A 24,250-nucleotide genomic window follows, 5' to 3' on the forward strand; every position below is an offset into this window, starting at 1 on the left:
TCTAAGCATATTATGCATAATGGTGTAGATCACAATTTTAAATTTAGAGTGATGGATAGTGTACAGAAGAGGCCTAGAGGAGGTGACTTGAATAATCAACTCGTGAGTAAAGAATATGAGTGGATTATCAGGCTTCATGCAGATTCAGAACCTGGCATAAATAATGTCGTTAGCATTAAGCCTCTGCTTGTTAAAATACAACAGCAAAATTTGTAGCCTACACCTTTAAGGATGATTTTAATAGTAGAAGTTTTTAGAAAAAGTTTTAATTAATGGCATAATGTGATTTGTTGGCTGTGGTCACGTTACCTTTTGGCTTTTATTTAAATGTATTATATCTTGATGTATACTGTTCTAGCATTGAGAAAGTTTGTTTAACCAAAAGCTTTGCTGTATTAAAGTCTGTTTTCTGACGGTGGATTTGTGTTTTCTATAGTACTTCCTCTCTCCAGTTTTCAGTGTACCAGTTGGTTGGCTCTAAGTATTTACAGTTCCCCATCTGTTTGAATAAATGTAAGGAAGAACTCTGGAAGCCTGTTCCAGAGAAGGGGTCTCATGGACCACATGCCTAGCAGTTACCAATGTACCTATGCACATAAAAAGAGTGAAGGTGAAGCTGGCATGTCTGAATTTGCTCTGGCAAGAATTCTGCGCAGACCAGAAGCAGCAAGCACCAATAAATGAATAAACAAGGGTTCTGGGGCACTGTGATAAAATACAGTAATAATTTGAAATATAATGAAAGCTGATTGAAAAACGAGAATAGGTTAAGAATTAACAGGGGGCAATATGAGTAAATAGATAAGGCTTCGAATTGTTATGAATCCCCAAAACTTAGTTATCTTTATACTCCTTGTTGGCTGCTAAAGATGTTCCCTCAAGTAAATGAATTTCTCTGGACAGTTTTGGAGAAAGAAAGAGGTGATGGGGAACATATTTTCTAGTGCTTTCCAAAACTACATGAATTTAAGCAATCATTCTAGAATAAATTAAACCAAAGTTCATTGAACAAGTTGAATTTGAAAATAAAATGTGATTGAGTTGGAGTTAGGATTTAGAGATATCTAGACATGGTAATGTCATACCAAACTTATTACTTTAAATTAATAAAATAACAGCAGTAACCAGGAAGTTTAAAACAAGTCTAGAACAAGCATATGAAGATGTAGTACATATAATGGATGAGTTGGGACAAATGGAACAAAGGATGAAAACAATATGAGTAGTAACTTGCATATGAATGGAACATGTGGTGGCTATAAAAAAAGAAGAAATGTAGAGATGCAGTGAGAGTAAGGGGAAAGTGTGTGACTGGCTAGCAGTTATGAAAATGCACGTGTACGCAAATCTCAGTAAGTGGAATTGATGGGAAAAATATACAGAGAATGTAATTAAAAAGAAAAAGAAAATGTTCACTGTACCGAATTATCATTTGTTGAATGTTTGTGGATTATTCTTTGAAAAAGTTGGGTTCTTACCTATATAGTTATTTGTTTCTATTGTTACAGTTTCGATGGTTTCAGTAAAATATTTTTTATTAAAAAAAAAAAAAAGACTGCTTTGCAAAGCCCAGAACCTTAGGCCTTTTACTGACTGCAAAGTTTCTGGCCTTAGGCCAAGAGGCACCTGTCTTGCTGTCTGAAGGTAGTAAACAGAATTCAAACTGCTATGACAAAATAGATAACCCTAAAGAAGTTAATTGCAGAAAATTCCTTTAGAAGAGAGATTGCGGCCTTTAAGACAAATCCCAACAGTCCCATGAGGGCCTGAGAGCAGAGGCCACTTCGAGGTATAGTGTCATGTGCCTCAGCTACGATGTCTGTTTCTTTTGGTTGCCCAGCTGTATTTACCCCTCTGTATGTCAACGTCAGGACAGCAGTGCTACAGTTCTCTCAGGCAGCATCAGATGTCTTAGTTGTGTTACAGTTGGGTATCAGTTCTTAGGCATCAGCAGAGGTACAGCCCAAAACTTAACACTGTTAGGGAGTGCTTTACCTCCCTCCTCGTAGTCACTAGTTTCTTTCAGGGGATCTTGATTATGTCATTTTGGGGAAAAAAATCCTAAGTTTGCCAAGCATCTGACTGCATATCCTGTGGATGGACCCATTTCAAGGTATGCCCTTCTAATGCTTGGTTCAGACCCAGCAATTTTTGATTACATATGTTTTATGAAGGAATATGTGTCAGCTTGACAGAGGGTGCAAGTCCCCACATTTCCATTTGGGTGCCCTCTACCTTAGATGTAGCTTCTGCTGCCAGAAGGAAGCTGGGTCCTTCCCATGAGTGGTTATGTGACTCAGATATGAGGGAGAAAGAAAACTTTGTGTAGTCCAGCCAAATTTTTCCCTCCTGGAATATGACGTGGATGAAGAATCACCACCATCTGGCTGTCCGTCTGAAGATGTCACTTTTGAAGACATTTAAGATGTTACAGGAATTCTTTAAGCAGGACCCATAGTGATGGTGTTTAGGTTGGAACAGTGACACAGCAGGTAGCATTGTCACCTCACAGCAAGAGATTCTCCATTTTGATTCTTGGCTGGGGTACCTTCTAAATGGAATCTGCATGCCCTGCATGGATATTCTCTGCTACTCTGGTTTCCTCCTTTATTTCAAAGAGTGTGTGTATGTGTGTGTGTGTGTGTGTGTGTGTGTGTGTGTGTGTGTGTGTGTGTGTGTGTGTGTGTGTGTGTGTGTGTGTGTGTGTGTAGTACAGAACAATTGAAGCAAGCCTAGTCACCTGTCAGTGTAAACATTGGCTCTAGTTGATGGTCATTCTTGATGTGACACCCTGACCCCATGTGCAGAAATGGGAAAAAGAGAGTTATGGATTAATGATTAGTAGTGTTGGACTTGTTGGGCATCAGAGACCCCAAGTTCATGGCCATTCCTCCGGCACATAAGGATGCTTCTCAATAATGCTTCTCTGGAGCTAGACTTCCAGTTTCTGATTCAATAGAGCCCTAATAAATTTTAAACAGTATATATAAATTTAAACTATCTCTACAAAGTCTTGTTGCAGCCCCTGTAGATACCTGGATGGATGCCACTGGAGGGAATAAACTGATGCCAACTAACAAACGTCTTCCCAAGGATAGTGAGAGTTACATTTTCAATTTGTCTGGCAAGAGGATTTGTACTTTATCCACTTTGAGTGTGAGTGCTGCTAGTTGCCAGACCCACATATTACAATATTAAGGGGATATTTTAAAAAAGATGGACGAGATATGTGAAGAAATCCACATGCAGTTTTGAAACAGAGACTTCCAAAATTATTTCAGCTCAGCTGTAAGGTCAGTAAGTGTGCTGTTGAGTGTAACTGTGTTTCTTTTGATACTTGTGTTAGGGTTCTGTTTTTCAGACATATGTACAAGGAAGTATTTATTTATTTTACTAATTGGTAACTGGTTAGGTGCTTGGTCTTAAGACCTTTTTCACTACGACCAAGATATGTAGGCATAATGAAACTGACAGCAAGTATACAGAACAAACATGGGGATAAAGGTGTTAACAATAACTGTGTAGTACAGAACAATTGAAGCAAGCCTAGTCACCTGTCAGTGTAAACATTGGCTCTAGTTGATGGTCATTCTTGATGTGACACCGTATACCTTGATGGTACACAGTATAAGCAGAGTACAAATCATTAAGCAGTATTTTAAGTCTTATTCTTACATAGTGAACCAGGTGTGTAAGTCAAAACAGGTGTTAAAGCTGTGCTTAAACTTAAGCTTTGGTGGTTAATTCTTAGCCATTAGCTCTGAAGCACTTAACAGTCAGCCTCAGTGGAGAGGTGCTCTAATAATGCATTTTTGAATGCTGACCGGGAATCCTGCGAATTAACTTCTGGTGGGAGTTGTTCCAAAGGGCTAGAGGGTTATGGCTGACAAAGTTTGCAGATGACTGCAAACTGGGCGCCATAGTAGAAAACACATCTGACACAGATATCCTTCAGAAGGGTCTCACAGAAACGGATAACTGGTGCCAGAGCCACGGCCTAAAGTTAAATGCCAAAAAATGCATAGTCATACCCTTCGGGAAAAACAAGGTTACCCATAGCTACCAAATAGGTGGCAATCCACTGAGCACAGAAGAAGTTATCAGGGACCTGGGGACACAGGTTGATAGTAGTCTGTCATTCGACACCCATGTAGCTAAAGTAGTTAGGAAGACCTTCTACATTGCCCACCTTATCATGAAGGGATTCTCATCTAGATCAAGGGAGGTTATAGTCTCCCTTTACTCATCACTCATCAGACCAATGATTGAGTACAATGCCCCATTCGGAATGTATCTGACCCGACACTTGCAGCAGCTGGAGAGGCCACAAAAGTTCCTCACCAAAAGGATAAAGGGTCTCAAAAATCTATCCTATGCTGCCCGACTGAAAGAACTCCAGCTCTATTCAGTCGCTTACCGCTTGCTCAGAGGTGACCTTTGCCTAACATACAAGGCCATGTCAAACCCAGAGTTGATGAATATGCTTCACCTCAAAAAATCTAGATCCGTCAGAGCCACAAGGGCGGGAGACTTAAACCTCAACACGGCTATTAATAGGATGTGCTGGAGGGATAGATTCATCACCCAAAGACTCCCTATGCTGTGGAACAAAATCCCGGTACATGTGAGGCAGAGCACCTCACTGGCCTTGTTCAAGAGAAATCTTGACCAATGGATGGGAGATCGCAGATATACCCCAGGGATTACCTCAGTGTCACTGCTCGACAGAGGCACAGCAAAATAATGGGTATAGTTCCCCATACTAAAGGGGTGGCGTAAGCCACAAAACGATGGGCTAGGCTTGTAAATGCCCTCGGGCAGATCGCCTAGTATGAACCTATGAACCTATGAACAAATGAATAAGGAAAAATTGAAAGCAATTGTACATGATGACCAAAGCTTTGTGGGATTTAGTTTCACATTATTAAGGTTAAAAGCAGAGCAACAATTGTTTGAACCAAGATTAAGAAAATATAATTAAGGAAGCTAAAAGCCTACTTACATTGTATACAAAGAATGATTTCACGTACAAAACTTTGAGTGATTCTGTACCACATTATAAAGGTTAAAACAGAGTTACAATTGTTTGAACTAATTAGGATTAATTAAATATAAATTTAAAGGAATAAAAAAGCTTGTTTACAGTATGAATACACAGAATGATATCATACAGTAAAGGTACACAGTATAAGCAGAGTACAAATCATTAAGCAGTATTTTAAGTCTTATTCTTACATAGTGAACCAGGTGTGTAAGTCAAAACAGGTGTTAAAGCTGTGCTTAAACTTAAGCTTTGGTGGTTAATTCTTAGCCATTAGCTCTGAAGCACTTAACAGTCAGCCTCAGTGGAGAGGTGCTCTAATAATGCATTTTTGAATGCTGACCGGGAATCCTGCGAATTAACTTCTGGTGGGAGTTGTTCCAAAGGGCTAGACCTAATCTAGAGATGGCACATTATCCAATGCATGTTTTAAAAGGGGGTATGGCTCAGTACTATTGTATTATTTTGGCTACTACTTAGAGTAAGCTTGTTCTATGATAGGAAGTTTTCTCTTCAGAGGATGGGCAGTAGCTAGTTTCCAGAAATGTATACAATAATGTGACAAGTAGAAATTTGGATCTTTCTGTTAGCACTGCAGCATATTTACAGATTGCAGAATGTTGCAGTGGTGTGCTTTCAAATCACAAATTTAGCCATTTTATTCTCTGTGATTTGTGATCTTTATGTATTGTATTCAGAGTGAAAAGGCAGTAGAGGCAATCCATATTCTAATTTTGGAAGAACGTTCTTAGCAAGTATTTTGCTGGCACTAAGGGAAAGTAGATTGGAGATTCTTTAGCAGAACTTCACTTGGGAGGTAACCTTATTAATAATATCAGTATGAATAGTCAAGTTTAGAGACTGGTCTAAGGTTACTCATAGGCATTTTTACTCCATGACAAATGGAGTAATATTTCATTGGTAACTACAATGGTAAGGCTGGGAAGGTAAGGAGATTTTAGAGGGGTTGAGAATAGCATATTTTTTGTTTAATTAGTAGGTTATTTTGCACAGGCTATTGGCAGAGACTGGAGAAGGACTGTTGACATTGAGATTGCAGGATGTTTGAACATTTATTTTCTTGCAATAAAAAAGTTTATCTGCATACAACGTTTGGTCCAAATTAAGGAGATCATTAATGAGTAAAGAAAACAGTAGAGGGCCCAAAACTATGCCCTGGGGGAACACTTGTATTTAAGGTTCCAGTGGCAGACAGAATATTGTTAGAGTGTACTTGGAATGTTCTGCTGTTAAAATAGCTTTGGAGCCAATTAATGACATTCTGACCAAAGTTAAATTTCTGGCATTTTAGGAAAAGTAGTTCACGCTGCTGTAGAAGCAGAAAATCTTAGCATTATGGTTTAGAATAAAATCTCTGCCAGAGGTTATACAAAGCTGGGTTTTAAAAGGTGTCGTCCTTCTAAGTGTTTGAAAGACTGGAAGAAAATGGCAAAGCCATACAGACAGTGAAGTATCCATTCCCCTCTACCTAAATATAATACGCATTTTCCTATCAAATAATTGCTCTTTTATAGGAAGCAATCCCATTCACAACAATTCATATAAAACAGGGGGCTTTACAAAAGGCTCGTGGAAAGGAGGCTGGTGAATGGGGAGGGCAGCAGGCCTGGGAATTGGCACCCCCCCCAACTAAGACTGCGCCTGACAGTTTTGATTATGTTTTCACATTACCTTATCCATTCCTCTCCCTTCCATGCTCACTAACTAGGAGGAAGATTGTCTCATTTTAAAAACAAGTGGTTCAATCCGAACACAGACCATTTGTTAAGGGAAGTCACCTCTTCCGAATACATACCTGAGTTCATAAGTATTTCACCCATTATGGGGCTGCCTGTCCTCCCCCAACCAAAGACCAGATGGACTTTGCAGTGTCTGTCTTAGAAAAGTTATTTATTCTACAGTATTAGAAGATGTCCCTCTGGAAGAAATGAGGGTGGGGTTTATTCAGTACTCTGCCTGGGGTTCCTGCTGAAAGCATGAAGATTGCATTTGCAATCCTTGTAACAGCAAAACTAAGTATGTGAATGGGGAAGTATGCAAACTCCATGGGTAGGGCACCCCTGAGCATTCCCCATACTCCATTGCACCAAAAGCATAGCTGGCACAACCAACACCCTGTGCCAGTACCATGATCCAGAGCCCCACCTTCTCAGCTCTTCAAGTGAACAGGAAAAATAAATAAGCACTTTACTATATTAAGCCAATCGCTAAGGGAGTGGCTTATTACAGATCCACATGCCCCCCCCCAGCTGTTCCATTGAAGAGCAAAAAAAAAAAAAAAAAATGTATGTTCCTTCCACTAGAACACCAGTCAAGTGGCCAGATTTACAGCCCCCCCTCTTCTGCTTAGCCATTCAGGACCCATTTCTGTGCCCTACCCCTGACCTTCCTCCGTTTTAAAAAATAAATAAATAAATATATATATATAGTTTCACTTTATAATCTCGAAATATTGAAATGTCGAATTTCACTATTTCAAGACTATAAAGTTGAAAGTCCAGTTACGCAAAACTGCATAATACTGAATGCGGAAATGTCGCATTCGCCATTATGTGTTCGCATACGTGACGTGTGGTGTGGTTTGTGGATTTAGCTGGGGTTTGAAGTAAGTGGTTTTGTAAGGGTATTGGGTAGGTATTTTAGTGTGTGTGAGTGTGTGTGTAGTGGTGAGTTTGATGTGTTTGTATGTTTAGTGTGACCTTGGAGTTAGTGTATATAAGTAGGGGAGTGTGGGGTTGCTTTTAGCAAGATTGTATGTGTGTTAGTTTTGTTGTGTTTGTGTGTGTTGGCTTGGTTTTTTGTAGTGTCGGCAAGTAGGTATATTTGTGTTTGTGTGGTGTAGTGTTTTATTTGTTACGTTCGTGGTTTTAAAGTTTGGGGTTTTTGATTTTTCGGCTTTATAGTCTCTAGATACTGAAATTTGATATTTCAGTATTTCGAGATTATAAAGTGAATCCATATGAACATTCCTATATATATATATATATATATATATATATATATATATATACACACACCCATATATAGACTTTTTTATTGTAATTATGAACTATAGCAAACTGCTTGCTACAAATGTGGTAAAAAAAAAAGAAAAGAAAATCATCTTATAAACTGTTTGCTACAAATGTAGCAAGCTGTTGCTACAATTTATACCCTGCCTACATGGAGCGCTACATAGCTTAGGTTTTAGTTTAACTTTTTTGTTGTTTTTACTTTTAAACTGTAGCACACTGCTTTTTACAATATAGCAAGCAGTTGCTACAGTTTAGACCATACATGGAGTGCTGCAGTGCTCATGTTTGACGACAAAGTTGACGACAAAGGCAATGCTGACTTTTAATAGCCAGGACTGTATTACAGATCAGGAATGGCTGATCACACCACCTCCAACACTTTGCACCTGGGGCAGTTGCTTCTCCCGCCACAGCCCAGCTTGCTACTGTTGACTGCATGGTGATCTTAGAGTTAGTGTATATAATTAGCTGGGGAGTATTACAACATCTTTCAAGATTCATTCTGTTTCCTGTCAGAAATTGCACTTATTTTTGTAGTTGAAGGGCTCACAATTTACAGGTCTCACGGTTAGAATAGGAAGACCTCCTCATTATGCCCAGAAAGGATAGACGCTGGAGATGCATTTTGGACCTCTTAAAGCTAAACACATTTCTTATAAGAAAGAAGTTAATTTGTGATCCCTTCTTCTTCTAGTTTTACCGAATGACTTCAAGATCACCTTTCACATAAAGGATGACTACCTGCATGTCCCAGTTTACAAAAAACACAGAAGGCTTTCTAAGGTTTGCACTGTGAACACAAAGTTTCCAGTTTACCGCTGTCCACTACTCCAAGGTTATTTAAATGCTTAGATTTAGTCTTTGACCATCTCAGATTAAGGGGCTTTCATGTTTGCCCACACCTGTATGACTGCATGCAGACTTGAGTAACTGAGACCTGTGGATCAAGGCTCCAGAGAGCACCCCTGCAATACCAGGCTACAACTCTTGCCACACTTTTCGGCTACAAAACCAAGACCGAAACACTAAAGGTGGAGGAGTGTCCATATTCACCAAGGATATTCACACCTCCAGGCTAGTTGCCCAACACAATGCATCTGAAATTCGCCATGTGCAACTAACACTAGGTAAGACTGCAATCCAAATTGTAGTTTGCTACAGATCCCCCACCATGCCCCAAGATTCTCACTACACCTTTCTAAACATACTGAAAAATATTAAGATACAACCAAACACCCTAATACTGGGTGATTTCAACTACCCTGCCATTAACTGGGAAAACTACTCAGGTACCAACTCCTTTTCCCAACGGTTCTTGGAATTCATAAATTCCAATGCCCTGGATCAACTAATCCATTGTCCCACCAGGGGCTCCAATATCCTAGACCTGGTCATTACCAACATGGGAGATAGATGCTCCACACCAGTGGTCACCCCTCATTGGTCAGGTCTGACCATAAGCAAATCACCCTTGACATCCACATCCCACCCCCACCCCCTCAGTAAGGAAACCTCCTTAAAAAACTTCTCCAAAGCCAACTTCATGCTACTGAAGTCAGAAGTGACAAATGTCATGACACCCATGCAGATGGGATCTGAAAGTTCGACTGCAGAATCCTACACTAAGGCACTGTACGAGCACATCCACTTGTGCATGAATCTTGCCTTCCCAAATAGAACCAAGATGCTCTTCTCCAAAAAAAGGAAGCCAATCTGGTAGTCCCCTGTTATAAACAAACTATACAACAGAAGGAAGAAACTGTTGCAGAAAAGAGGAAAATCCCAGGAAGCAATAAACTCCCTTACCAGCCTCAGTAAGAAGCTGAGATCCCACATAAAATCCTCAAAAGCTAGTTACGAAAATAAAATTCCCAAAGATTCCAAAGACAACCACAAGGCATTCTATAGTTATGTCAAGAATCTAAATGGCAATGCTCAGATCTGCTCTGAGCTACAACAGAATGGCATTAAATATACTGATCCTAAGGATATTGCCAATATCCTGACAGATCGAATTAGTGCCAACTTTACCCCCCTCTCACCCCCTAAAGGGCCCATCTCAGTACCAAAAGATTGCCAAATTCCGGTAATCATGGCCACACAAATAGAAACCGCACTCTCCAAAGCTAAGAATACAGCATCCATGGGACCAGATGACATCCCAGGCTGTGTACTACATGAACTATGAAATGAACTGGCACCTCACCTAAGTGTCATGTTTAATCATAGCCTCACCTCAGGCTTCGTGCCCACTGAGTGGTGCACAGCTACAGTTATCCAACTCCACAAGGGGGGATCTGCCTTGAATCCCAGGAACTACCGTCCCATCAGTCTGACAAGCCTGATCTGCAAGGGCATGGAACGCATTGTCATGGAACTTATAAGCAAAGACATTGGCAACCTTCAAACACTGGACCTCACCCAGTTTGGGTTTGTGAAGGGCCGATCTTGTCTCCTGAATCTGATTGACTTCTTTGAATCAGTCTCCAGAGCTGTAGACGAGGGTAAGGCAGTCCACACAGCCTATCTGGACCTCGCCAAGGCCTTCAACACCATCCCCCACTCTGGAATTATAGATAAAGTTACTCAGCTGGGGATAAATCCCTACGTCACTCGAGTTGCCAACTGGCTTACTGACAGAACCCAGGTTGTAAAAGTAGCCGGCTCCAAATCCAGCTCCAGACAAAGTGACAAGTGGAGTACCTCAGGGTTCAGTCCTGGGACCACTCTTGTTTGACATCTACTTCTCTGAAGTACAGGCCAACACTAAGGGACTCTGGCTAACAAAGTTCGCAGATGACTGCAAACTGGGAGCCATTATTGAATCCCCAAATGATGTGGATACTGTACAAAAGGGCCTTACAGAAACAGATGCCTGGTGCCAGAGCAATGGGCTCAAGCTTAATGCCAAGAAATGTGTAGTTATCCCTTTTGGAAAAAAACATGTACCCATGAATTACCACATAGTGGCAGGACACTAAACATCGAAAGTGTGATGAGAGACTTAGGGGCACAGGTGGACAGTGGTCTCACTTTCGATAACCACATCGCCACAACATTCAGGAAATCCTTCTTTGTGGCACACCTCATCACTAAGGGCTTTTCATCCAGAAAAAAGGAGGTCATTGTCCCACTGTACTCATCCCTTATTAGACCCATTATAGAGTATAATGCCCCGTTTGGTGTGTACCTCACAAGACATCTGCAACAGCTGGAAAGGCCACAGAAATACCTCACTAAAAGAATCACAGGCCTAAAGCAGATGCCATATGCTGATCGTCTAAAATAACTCCAGCTATACTCTGTGGCATATCGTCTACTCAGAGGCGATCTCTGCTTAACTACAAGGCCATGTCAAACCCAGAGCTGTTGGACATGCTCCACTTAAAGAAATCCCAATCCCTCAGAGCCACACGCTCCAGGGATGTAAACCTTGTCATCACAATGAACAAAACATGCTGGAGGGATAGGTTCCTGACCCAGAGGCTCCCCATACTCTGGAATAGACTGCCCATACATGTCAAGCAGAGTGCCTCATTGGCCCTCTTCAAAAGGAACCTTGATGATTGGATGGGAGATGGGAAATTCACCCCGGGGATCATGTCAGTCACCCTGCTAGACAGGGGTCCAGAGAAGTAAATATTGTGGGAAGAAATATCCAGGGAATTGTTATGGCTAGGCTTGCATAGGCCCTAGGGCCAATAGCCTAGTACCAACCTATGAACCTATAATGTCCCAGATTACAGTATCTCATGTCTGATCAGTATGGACATCTCCTTCAGTTATCAAAATTCTTGTCTTATCCCAGCTTGAAAGTTTTCCTAGGTGCATTCCTGGGTGCTAAAGAGAAGAGAATATGCACTCCACAAAGCAAAGTTTTAGTTTCTTTCTTTTTTTCTTTTTTTTTTTACAAGCTACAGACTGTTACCATGAGAAAAAGAGCCCTTTTGAAAGCACTCTAGTATATGCCACCCTCCATCCTAATTATACCTGTAACTAAGAGGGAGGAAATAAACTGGTACCAGGTAATAAACAAACACATTCCCAAGGATAGTAAGAGTCATAGTTTGAAGTGGTGTAGCAAGAAGGTCTGCACTTTATCCACTTTGAGTATGAATGCTATTAGTTTCCAGGCCCACATGCAGAAGATTAATTGGAACATAAGGATGGTACTAGCAACTTCACCCATTCAAGAAGGTTTTACTGTTCATTTCTGCAGTTCAGAAAGAATTTAAATAGTGAGGATCCCAGTTGTGAGCCTACCACAACATTCCATTACTAACCCCCAAACGATCCCAATTAGTGACAAAGGATACTTCAGGCTTTGCCTGGATACTCCAGACAGGGAGATCTAAAGGACTGGGGAGGGGGTAGAAACATTAAATCTATGCCCAGACACATTAGTACTAAGTAGATGCCGTCCGTAATTTAATACTGTAGATCTTCAAGACAGTCTGGAAGTGAGGGGGTTCTAAAGGTAGTCACAGATGACACCACTTTGTGGTACATCAAAAAGAAAGGACCTTTGCAGACTGGCCATAATAGCAATGAACATGGTAGCCCATCATAGTCTACATTAGCAGACCACTTACACTCTCGGTAGGCAAGATTCTTTGACAGATCAATTAAACAGTTTACCCCAACACATTCAGAATGGAAACTGGACTCAAAGTCTTATAGAAATTCACTGTAACATGGGACACTCCAGAGACACATCTGTTTACTTCACCCCTGAACCATCAGGTCTGTGTAGGCCATCGAATGGGCTAACTATCGAACGGCTGAGCATCGAAAGTTCTCTAAGCAAATTTTAATTTCTTCAACAGACTAAGTAGTTGTCCGTCACATCCCCATCTCACACCCCCCCTTACTATATATACCAACTCTGAGATTATACTACAGTGGATAAAAGGGGTTTGAAACACTTCCATGTGTGAGGTGGTGAAGTGTTGGACAAGTAGTTACTTAACCCTGTCAATGAAATGAAAGTTCGGTGAGTGGACTTTCATTGCTTATTGTTCAATGTTCAGCTATTCAGTGGTTAGCCCACTGGATGGCTGAACACAGACCCAAACCATTGGGGAGAACAGGGCATTAAATGTATTTTCAGGCTAGTGAAATAATGATTTCTGTATGCCTGCCTTTGTCTAATCCCTAAGGTCCTTCTCAAAGCAAGAATAGAAAGGGCAAATCTCAACTTTCAAGACAGCCACCGTTCACCCAGCTAAAAAATTCAAATCTCAACTTCCCCTCCCCTGGAGCCAAGTCAGCCATGGTTCTCCAAGCTAGTGCACATAAGCAGGGAAGAACCAGTTGTTTTAATTACTCTCACATACTGCTAACAGCAGTGAGGAACCGTAATTAACCTAGAACAAAAAGATTTCAAGTGTTCAGTCTGTCCAGTTAAAGTCTTCCCTTCAGAAATTGTTTGTACTACAGAAAGAAAGAAATTTTGCTAGAAGGAAATCTTAACTGTTAAAATGGATTATATTCTTCTCATGGTATAATGACCATGGCACTCGTCCTAAAGTAACTGTAGTTCAGGATGCCTTGCTTCATTTAATATACTTGTTTAGTAAGGGCTTATCACATGCCTCAGTGAAAACATGTCCCAGCCATCTCACTTTCCCTTTGAGCCTCCAATGGGATCTCTCCCTGCAGTTAAGCAATTCCTCAAGGGGATCCTCTGCTTAAAGCCCCAAGACCATTTTACTCCCTTTGGCATATAACTTTGTAATGCAGAAAGTAGCATTCCCCCTTTGAGCCAATAAGTTTAGCTCCAATCAAGTGTCTATCCTTGGAAATGCATTTTTAGTGGCAATTACTTCAGCAAGAAGAATCTGAGAGGTATAGGCCATAAGTTTTAAAGAACCATACATAGTTTTACACAGGGATAAGGTAGTGTTTACATTATAGCCTTTCTTGATGACCATAGTTTTTTCTGAGCTGGCATTGAACCAAACCATTCAGTTATCCGTGGTCTTCCCTACAACGTATTATTGCATCTGTTGAATGTGAACAGATAGCTGAGTTGCCAAAACCTTTTAGAAATGGCTAGCAAACTGCATTGTTTTCTGCTATGACCAGCATAGAGAAAGCCTATAGGATTATGTCAAGGTTTGCTCCAGTAAGATGGCAGCTAGCACAGCATCCTTTATCAGAAATGTGAATGTGTAAAGCATTTGCAAAGCAGTTATGTGGTCCTACATGCATCCATTCTGGGTGTTATAAATAGAAGATTGTCTTGAGGAGCAGAACAAGAATTGCCACTGCAGTCGTGTAAGCTATTGTGCTCCTCCATCCTAAATCTTTGGCAAGGGTGCGTACTGCCTTAGTACGTTTCCCTAGCATTAGAAGTATACTGGTTCAGTGATCTTATGATGAACAATACTCACTGTAGTAGGTGTTTGAGTGCAGGGTAACACATGTAGTATAGACCCCCTCCCATCAGTCCCTTGTTATGCTGTGTTATCTTTCCTGTAGAGTGTAATCCAGACACCATGAAGCTAGAGGATGTTTCTCTCATTCCATCTCCCCATTCCCTTTTTCTTACACTGGCTTGTCTTTCTCCCCACCTTTTTAGGACAAGACTGATAATTAGCCCAACCCCCATACCTGGCCTGTATGGGTGCACTTGTTGGTGACAGTCTTACTAATTCAGAAAGAATTAAAAATGGTGCAACTTGCTCTTCCTTTTCTACCAAACAGACTACTAACATCCTGGGTATAAAGTGGCAATGGTGCAACAGGTAGCACACTCACCTTTAATGCAGAAGGTTGTGGGTTCCTCTCCCATGTCAGGTAGATTGATGGCTGACACTGTGTGCAGTTTGGGGAGGTGCTGCTTTCCTGAATGCACTTTCTTTCAGATGAGATGTTAAACTGAGGCCCCATCTGCTTGAGTTGGCGGTAGCTCAGGTGGATGTTAAAGATCCCACAGCACCTATCGAAAAGAGTAGGGGTCCCTTATTTATTTATATACAAAAATAACTCTTATTTGCAAAATGTTTACATATTTACAAACATTTACTTATGTACAAATAGATGAATATACACATCTCTTTATGCATATTCGTAATTTCCTTTACAATCATACTAAATTTTCATCCCTATTAGACCCCCACTCCTTTTTCATTACTACCATCTGATTTTTCTTAGTAATGTTGCTAAAATCCATTTACTATTAAACATAATTAAATTTATTCTTTCATTCCATATAACATAAATAACTTTGTATCTATTCTTTTAACATATTCTTTCTCTTCTTGTAATATCTATATTTAATCATATCCATGTTTATTTTGTCTACTTCTTTTATGTCTTCCAAAAATCCTCTTTATGTAGTTTTCCCCATACATTTTTTTACATTTCAAAAACACATCTTCTGTAGTTTCTTCTTCTTGTCAATGTAAACCATATTCTATCACTTTTTTATATGGCATATTTCCTTTTACTGACAATTTATTATTTTTATCACTTTAATTTTTCATGTGTTAGATTTTCCCATGGTTTTACATCATAATGTTTTATCATTACATTATTATAACATACTTTTTTAGCTTTCTCAGTATCATTTTTTTGTTTTCCACAAAAATATTTTTTCTTGGTAACATTTTATTTAATTTGTACACTCTTTCTCTCTCTTTTTTTTAACCATACCCCAACATTTATTATCCTTATATTTATAAAGTTTTACTAATACTCTTTCATCTTTTTAATTTATCTACTTTAATCCTTTGTAAAAATTTAATGGAGCAGCATATATCTCTGGGTAAACTAACCATAAACATGCTCCTCCTTTATTTACATATAAAACTCCTCTTTTTACTGGGTTTAATCTAGAGCACCTTTTCAAGTACTGTTGGCATCATAAATACACTTGCTAAGTATGCTGTTTTTCCCATCAGTATAGAATTTATCAAATAAGCCTCATTTCCAAATGATAATTTTTTAATGTTTTCCAGAAGAAACAGTTTTGCTTTATTTCTTCTATTGTTTTTTCACATTGAATTCTACTTGCATCTTTATTCCCAAATGTTATACTTAACACAGCAATTTAATTCATTGTAAAATATATAGCCCCTAGCTTTACTACATCACCTAAACCTTTACTTTTCTCTTTATTTAAAGACATCCGTATTACCTCTAGACACTCACTTGTACAAATGACTACTTCTTTTATCCAATTTTCTTTTGTTATAGATCTGCCTCCTTCATTTTGTTATTTATTTCACATACTGTCACATTGATAAGTAAATCAAAGAGTGTACAACTCATTGGACATCCCTGTCTTACACCACTCTTCTTCATATGTACCTGTTGGCTTAACCAGACATTTACAAGTATTTTATAGTATTCTTACTGTAGAATGATGTATATAATTTTTTAACTTTCACATTTATATTATGTTCTTACATTATTACCCATAAGATTTCTTGTTTAATTGTGTCAAATACCTTAAGGTATCCTATCATGATTTTTTATTAGTATCATCTACAGCTTCTCTATCAGTAATTATTGACAGCCCTTCTCCTTTATACTATATATACTATCCTCCTTATATAATATTTTCCGTTTTAGTTTCAAATCTGTTTTGTATTATTTTCATAAATATCTTATAATCATTAATATTCAATACTGTCTGTCTCCAGTTTTTTTGATTGTCTTCTATTTTCTCTCTTCCATATGAATTTAAGCATTCCACTACATAATTCTATACATATTAACCCTTAATTCAACTATTCATTCAAAATAAACTCTGTATATGTATATATATATATATATATATATATATACACACACACACACACACACACACACACACACGCACGCACACATTTTTTTGTCAGGCGCTTACATTTTTATACATTTCATACCCTATTCCATCTAGTCCTGCATCCAAATCCATATTTATGTGTCTTAATACTTTAGATCATTTAAAGAAATTTCCTTTTCCAACTCTTTATTCTCCTTTTCTGTTAACTTTTTTACTTTGCATTTTATTCACTTCCTTTTCTTCTTTCGGCTGTTCCCATTAGGGGTCACCACAGCGGATCATTTGTTTCCATTTCTTCCTGTCCTCTGCATCTTGCTCTGTCACACCAACCACGTGCATGTCCTCTCTCACCACATCCATACACCTTATCTTAGGCCTTTCTCTTTTCCTCTTACCTGGCAGATCCATCCTTAGCATCCTTTTCCCAATATACCTAGCATCCCTCCTCAGCACATGTCCAAACCATTGCAGTCTTGCCTCTCTAACTTTGTCTCCAAACCGTCCCAACCTGAACTGACCCTCTAATATACTGATTCCTAATCCTGTCCATCCTCGTCACACCCAATGCAAATCTAAATATCTTTAACTCTGCCACCTCCAGCTCCGACTCCTGCCTTTTTGTCACATTTACAGAAAACACTCTAAATTTTTTTTATTTTCTCTTCTCCTTAGATTCATAGTTTCATAAGTTTATAGCTAATAGTAGCTAATTACTGGGCTCGCTTTCTAAGCCTAGCCAATTTCTCTCCCACAGTTGAGAATTAAACACTGTACCCTGTGTCTGTGAGTCAGATTCCTTAACCACTCACTGTACCAACCCCCAATAGTTAGCTATTTATATTCTTTTTCACCAATTTCCTTTGTTTTTTCCTTTCTACATATCCCTTTAAATTTCCTTTTTTCTATCTTTTAACAATTTACATATATATATATATATATATATATATATATATATATATATATATATATATATATACATTATTTTTTGCTACCTCTTAATTTATGATTTCATCAGTTATTTCAAAACCACCTTCTATGTACTGTTTATTATTTTTTCTCATCTATTTATTTATTTATTTTCAGTTGGTTTACCAGGATAGTCCATTGGGCCAAAGAACCCGTTTTCAATGGAGTCCTGAGGAGAAAAGCTCCAAAAACAATTAGCAGGGTTACAATAAGGTATTTAGTTTCAGTTATACAATTACTAAGGACTTGGAAATACAGTAGACTAGTGTAGAAATATATACAAATATTACAATCTTGTAAAGCTGCAAACAATTTACAATATAGAAGCTTTTACAACTTAGGGTGGGTTACACTGGAGGTATCTTTCATACATTTAGGATGAGTAGCTTAATACAAGCAAGAGAAAGGTATATGAGCTGACGTAGAACTTTTTCAATATAGAAACACAGAACCTTTTCCATCTTAGGATATATGTATACTTAGGTACTTTTAAGTATTCAGATAAAGCTTAATACAAGCAAGAGCAAGATCTATGAGTTTAGGAGAGTAAATAGAAATTCCCATTATGAATAGGAGAGGAGAAGTGGAAATTCCCAGTATGAGGAGATTATGTTGGGTGGGAGCAGGAGCATTCCCACTGGGAAATTAGGTGTGAGTGAAGGGAATTTTTGAATGAGAAGTGATTTGTGATGGTACAAATGGATGGGAGTAAGGAGTTCCAGAGACGAGCAAGACTGTAGGATAAGAGATTTTTTTCCAGGCGGACAAATTGGTTTATACAGTTCAATTAAGTTTTGGTTGTTAGATCTTAGAATTCTATCAAGGAGGTGCATTTTGAAGGTAGAGGAAAGGGATGGGCAGAGGGAGGGATTGAAGATGAGCTTGTGTGCAAGAGTCAGTTGGAAGTAGGTGAGGTGATTGGATAGTTCTAACCATTTTAGTTTGTGGAGAGCCAAACAGTGGTGTGAGGACGACTTATGGGAGGTAGCAAACTTGGCAATTTTGTTATAGCAAGAGGAGAGTTGTGTTTTGAGAGAAGATTGTAGGTTAGTTAGAAGTGGGATCTAATCTTTCCTATATTTCTACGTCTTCTAAAATGTCTTCTCTTCATTCACTTTTCTTCTCTCTTTTTCCTTTTTCTTATTTTCATTTTTGCAGTCCACCCATAAATGCCCAATTTTGTTACATTTATAATATTTCAATTCACATTTCTTTGCATCATGTCTTGTTTCCCCACAAATAAAACATTTTGTTTTGTCACAGCTGCTTATCAAATGTCCTTTTCCAAAAAAAAAAATCTTTTGGGTTGACCCCATTATTTTACGACACCCCCTCCACATTTATCATGTTTGTTATGTGTATAATTTTTTCTCTTTCTATTTTTAACACAGTTTTACAGTCCCAGCCACCAGTCCACAAACCCATTTTGTCATAAGCATTTGCAATGTCCAGTACTACTTTACATAAAGTTTTCAAATGTCCTTTGAAAGTCTTTCTACCCTGTTCGAAATTGTACATGAATTTTCTTTTTGTTTCCCTGTTAAATGTGTTTATCATATAAAGATTCCATGTGTTACAGTCTCTCTTTTTTTATATACTCCAAGAAAATTTCCCTTGAAAAACAGTCTCAAATATAGTCACAAAATGTCCCTTTGTTAATATGAGTAAATGCTATTATCTCATGTGCTTTTACACACAAATGAGCAAATTGCCCCACACTTTATACCTGTCCAATTATTTGTCTTCTTTACTATTAATCCATACCTTTTCTTCTGCCTTCTTTTCTGCTACTCCACTTTTGCCTTATTTTACTTTTTCTGCATATGTTTTCTTGTCCATCTCACCAGTATTCTTCACGATTGTCTCTGCATTTTCCTTTTGTATTTTTTCCATACTGACCCCCCCCCCGGAAACATCTCCTTCATTTTTTGGCTTACTGTGCACCACCATTTCCTTAAGTAGGTCATCCCACCAACTTTATGACTGGAGGGTTTTAATTATACGTCCCCCATTTCCTGACTCATCTCCATGAAACATTTCTTTGAAACAGTTCTTCAGAATCCTGCACACATTCTTCAATCTCGATATTTGCTTTCTCCTCCATTTTATTCACCACTCCATCAACTCCTTCTCTCTCCATGTACCTCCCTGTTTCTGCTGGCTGCCTCTGCACCTGGAAAGGAAACAAAGTGCTCCTCCAAATTTGGTCCCACTTGCAACAATGTTGAGTAGTTGAAGTTCCCTGATGCCCTGACCAAATTTCGTTTAGTAGTATAAATACCACCTTGGGTATCCCCTGAGACAAGGCTACTAGCCTTGTGGGACTAACCCAGTCAACAATGAATGAGTGAATGAATGAATAAATAAAATAAAATAAAATAAATGAATAAATGAAGGAGTGCATTTCTACACCCTTCGGGGATGTCCAAAATTCTGGAGGTCATCCTGGATGATTAAGCATCTGCTTGTAGCTGATTCTTACTCATAACTAATTCTTACTCACTGTGAATGATACTACAGTAGTGATCCTTATTTATTTATTGACATTTGTTTATCATGAAAGTGCAACTGGATAATTTTATCTATTTTCAGTGGTGGCCTGGGAGAAAAGCTCCACAAGTAAAAGAACAGAAAATTCACGCAAGTAGGTGAAAACTGACATTGTATTGCAATTAAAGATAAATACATACATTAAGACAGGTGTTAATACACATGAAGTGTAAAACAATAAACATATACCATCATTAAAACAAGATAATTACAATATATTGTAACATTGAAATGTGTGAGATGTTCCAAGTGCGAGAATTCTTATACTTGATCATCTGCTATTATGCCAAGTGTACTCACACAGTTGTTCTTTAGTTTAGTGTTTTGGAGAAGCACAGTGCAGTGTAATGTACAGCAGCAGCAAAAGCTGTATGGTGTGAGTAGCTCTGTTGATTTTTTTTTTTTAATGTAGGATGTGTAAACCTTTTACGCATTGGTGTTGTCTCTTCAGTTAGTTCTGCACTCTACACAAACGTACATAACAGTAAGCTGCTAATGCAGATAAAAACTCTGGTGTCATAGTGTTGTAAACTTTAGGAGACTTGATGTCTGAATGCTTTGAGATAGCATGCTTACAAAATGTTCTACCTGAGAAATATATTTTCTACTACATGTCTGTCTGACAAGACTTGATTTCTAGGGTTTTCCAGATGTTTGCATTATTCCCTTATGACACATTGCTTATATATTTTTCCAGGACAAAACCCTTTGTTGACATCTGGACAGGTTGGGATGTCTCCAGCACAAAGTCCACAGCTCCCTGCGACCTCCACCAGTCAAGTTATAACTGCCATTTATCCATCGTCTGTTTCAACTACAGCCTGCTCCACTCACTCTGCAGCACAACAAAACCTGGCATATACACTGGCAAACTCCACAAGCTTTGTCTCCACTCCAGCTGCCATTTTACCAAAAGGGATTTCCTCAGTGGCTCCATCAGTCAGTAGTTCTGCAAGCAGTGGATCACAATCCGCAGGGACAGTCATGGGGATTGTAGGGTCTCCTGCCTTACAGAGCATGACACCATCAGCATATCAGTCGAACCAGATGTGTAGTGTGACAGGTAAGAGAAAGCTTTATGTGCAGACTGCCAGCATGCAAAAGCAGACTTAAAAATGCTATTGAAAGATAGGCTTGGTTCCCTGGTCAGAATCTGCATAAAAGAAGAAGTTGTAAGGAATGTTTATGTCATCCTGTAATTTTTTTTTGTATTATGTGCCCCATTTTGAAGTTGTTTTACTTTTTTGAACTTGCTACCTCTCTACCTCTCTGATGGATGCCTGGTTGGCATACTTATGAAAGTAGTAGTTTTTGACTAGTCTTATGTACAGGAACAAGACCTGGAAAGCAGAGGTCTGTTGGTCAGGACTAAGGCTCTCGACACAGGGTAGATCAACAAATCATTCCAGGCATTTGCTCCCAACTCTTTCCCCTTCCACTGGGTCTCTCATCACCATCCTTCTCTAGTACTGCCATACTCTGAAAGCTGTAGCACATCTCTGTGATGCATTTATTGCTTTTTGATTTGTTCTGGTATTGGAGCAACTTCTGTACTTTACAACTATTACCATTACTTGACATCCTCCTTTTTTGGAATGAAGTTTACATTCCAGAGTCTATTTTTCTGCTCCCCTGTGAGTGGGTTTAAGCCCTTATCTCCAGGCATGTCTGCCATCCCTACTAAATAAACTTGTAATAGGCAGCGCATGCAGTGTTTGTTACTTAGGTCAAAATCATAATTCAAATTAATGATTAGTATGCTGCTGTCTTGACAGTTTTACTGGGAAGTCTTCTTCTTTCAGCTGCTCCCATTAGGGGTCGCCACAGCGGATCAACTGTTTCCATTTCTTCCTGTCCTCTGCATCTTGCTGTGTCACACCAACCACCTGTATGTCCTCTCTCACCACATCCATAAATCTTATCTTAGGCCTTCCTCTTTTCCTGTTACCTGGCAGCTTCATCCTTAGCATCTTTTTCCCAATGTACTTTGCATCCCTCCTCAGCACATGTCCAAACCAACGTAATCTTGCCTCTCTGGCTTTGTCGCCAAACCTTCCAACCTGGACTGACCCTCTAATATACTTATTCCTAATCCTATCCATCCTTGTCACACCCAGGGCAAATCTTAACATCTTCAACTCTGCCACTTCAAGCTCTGACTCCTGCCTTTTTGTCAATGCCACTGTCTCCAACCCATATAACGTAGCTGGTCTCACTACCCTCTTGTAGACCTTCCCTTTCACTCTAACTGGTACTCGTCTGTCACAACTCACTCCTGACACTCTTCTCCACCCACTCCATCCTGCCTGTACTCTCATCTTCATCTCTCTTCTACACTCACCATTTTTCTGAACTGTTGATCCCAAGTACTTAAACTCATCCACCTTCGCCACCTCTACTCCCTGCATCCTCACCATTCCACTATCCTCCCTCTCATTCACACACATATATTCTGTCTTAGTCCTGCTGACCTTCATTTCTCTTCTCTCTAGAGCATATCTCCACCTCTCCAGGGTTTCCTCCACCTGTTCCCTACTCTCACTACAGATCACAGTGTCATCTGCAAACATCATAGTCCACGGGGACTCCTGTCTGATCTCGTCTGTCAACTTGTCCATCACCATTGCAAATAAGAAAGGGCTCAGAGCTGATCCTTGATGTAATCCCACCTCCACCTTAAATGCATCTGTCACTCCCACCGTAGACCTCACCGCTGTCACACTACCCTCATACATATCCTATACCACTCTTACATACTTCTCTGACACTCCTGACTTCCTCATACAATACCACAACTCCTCTCTAGGCACCCTGTCATATGCTTTCTCTAAATCCACAAAGACACAATGCAACTCCTTCTGACCTTCTCTGTACTTCTCCATCAACACTCTCAGAGCAAACATTGCATCTGTAGTGCTCTTTCCTGGCATGAAACCATACTGCTGATCACTAATCATCACCTCCCTTCTTAACCTAGCTTCCACTACTCTTTCCCATAACTTCATGCTGTGACTGATCAATTTAATCCCTCTGTAGTTACTATAGCACTGCACATCACCCTCATTCTTAAAAATCGGTACCAAAACACTTTTTCTCCATTCCTCAGGCATCCTCTCACTTTCCAAGATTTCATTAAACAATCTAGTTAAAAACTCCACTGCCATTTCACCTAAACACCTCCATGCTTCCACAGGTATGTCATCTGGACCAACAGCCTTTCCATTCTTCATCCTCTTCATAGCTATCCTTACTTCCTCCTTGCTAATTCACTGCACTTCATGATTCACTATCCGCACATCATCCAACCTTCTCTCCCTCTCATTATCTTCATTCATCTTCATATGTGGACAAAACCGTGATTCTGTGGCTGTAGTACCCAGGAAGGCTGATCGCATTTCCTATCCCCTGTGGAATGCATTGACTGAGCCAAAACCCCCAAACCCAAAATTATGGTCTCAGCTGGAACTCTGAGGTGTAACTCCACACTGTAGGCCACAACAGTATATCCTTCAGACATTGTCAAGGGTATTGAATATTTTGGGATGTGATTATTTGCATCCTTAATCCTAACCATGGGGTACTGAGCTGTATAACCCACATGCTGTATTTCCAACATGAACTGTTGCTTGAACTACAGTGCATGACTGCCTGATTTTTGAGGGGTCTCTGGAAAACAAATCAAGTCCAGGTGTCCACGATGATGACACCTTGCCATCTTATGGAATATTTGGTGTACAACACAGTGGAATGTGCAACTTGTGCAATAGGGGCTCACATCACCACTTGCTAGCATTCAAGGGTGCATCCTATATCATTTGCCAGAGACACCAAGGTAATTTTTGTAGACACTCCTTTCAAGATCCTAGAGCTGCTCTGATCTAA

At 39.4% G+C, this 24,250-nt stretch overlaps 1 protein-coding gene across 1 annotated transcript in view; it reads left to right on the forward strand.

Moving 5' to 3' along the window:
* CIC (capicua transcriptional repressor) overlaps positions 1 to 24,250 on the forward strand; it is a 1,784,113-nt gene that overhangs the window by 1,583,859 nt on the left and 176,004 nt on the right. Inside the window, exon 15 of the mRNA XM_044080802.1 lies at positions 21,066 to 21,431. Within this exon, the coding sequence (XP_043936737.1) occupies positions 21,066 to 21,431 (366 nt within the window). The remainder of the gene's footprint in view (positions 1 to 21,065; positions 21,432 to 24,250) is intronic.

The sequence above is a fragment of the Protopterus annectens genome, chromosome 8.part0 (genome assembly GCF_019279795.1).
Source record: "Protopterus annectens isolate FY-2018-M chromosome 8.part0, PAN1.0, whole genome shotgun sequence".
NCBI classification, from domain to species: domain Eukaryota; kingdom Metazoa; phylum Chordata; order Ceratodontiformes; family Protopteridae; genus Protopterus; species Protopterus annectens.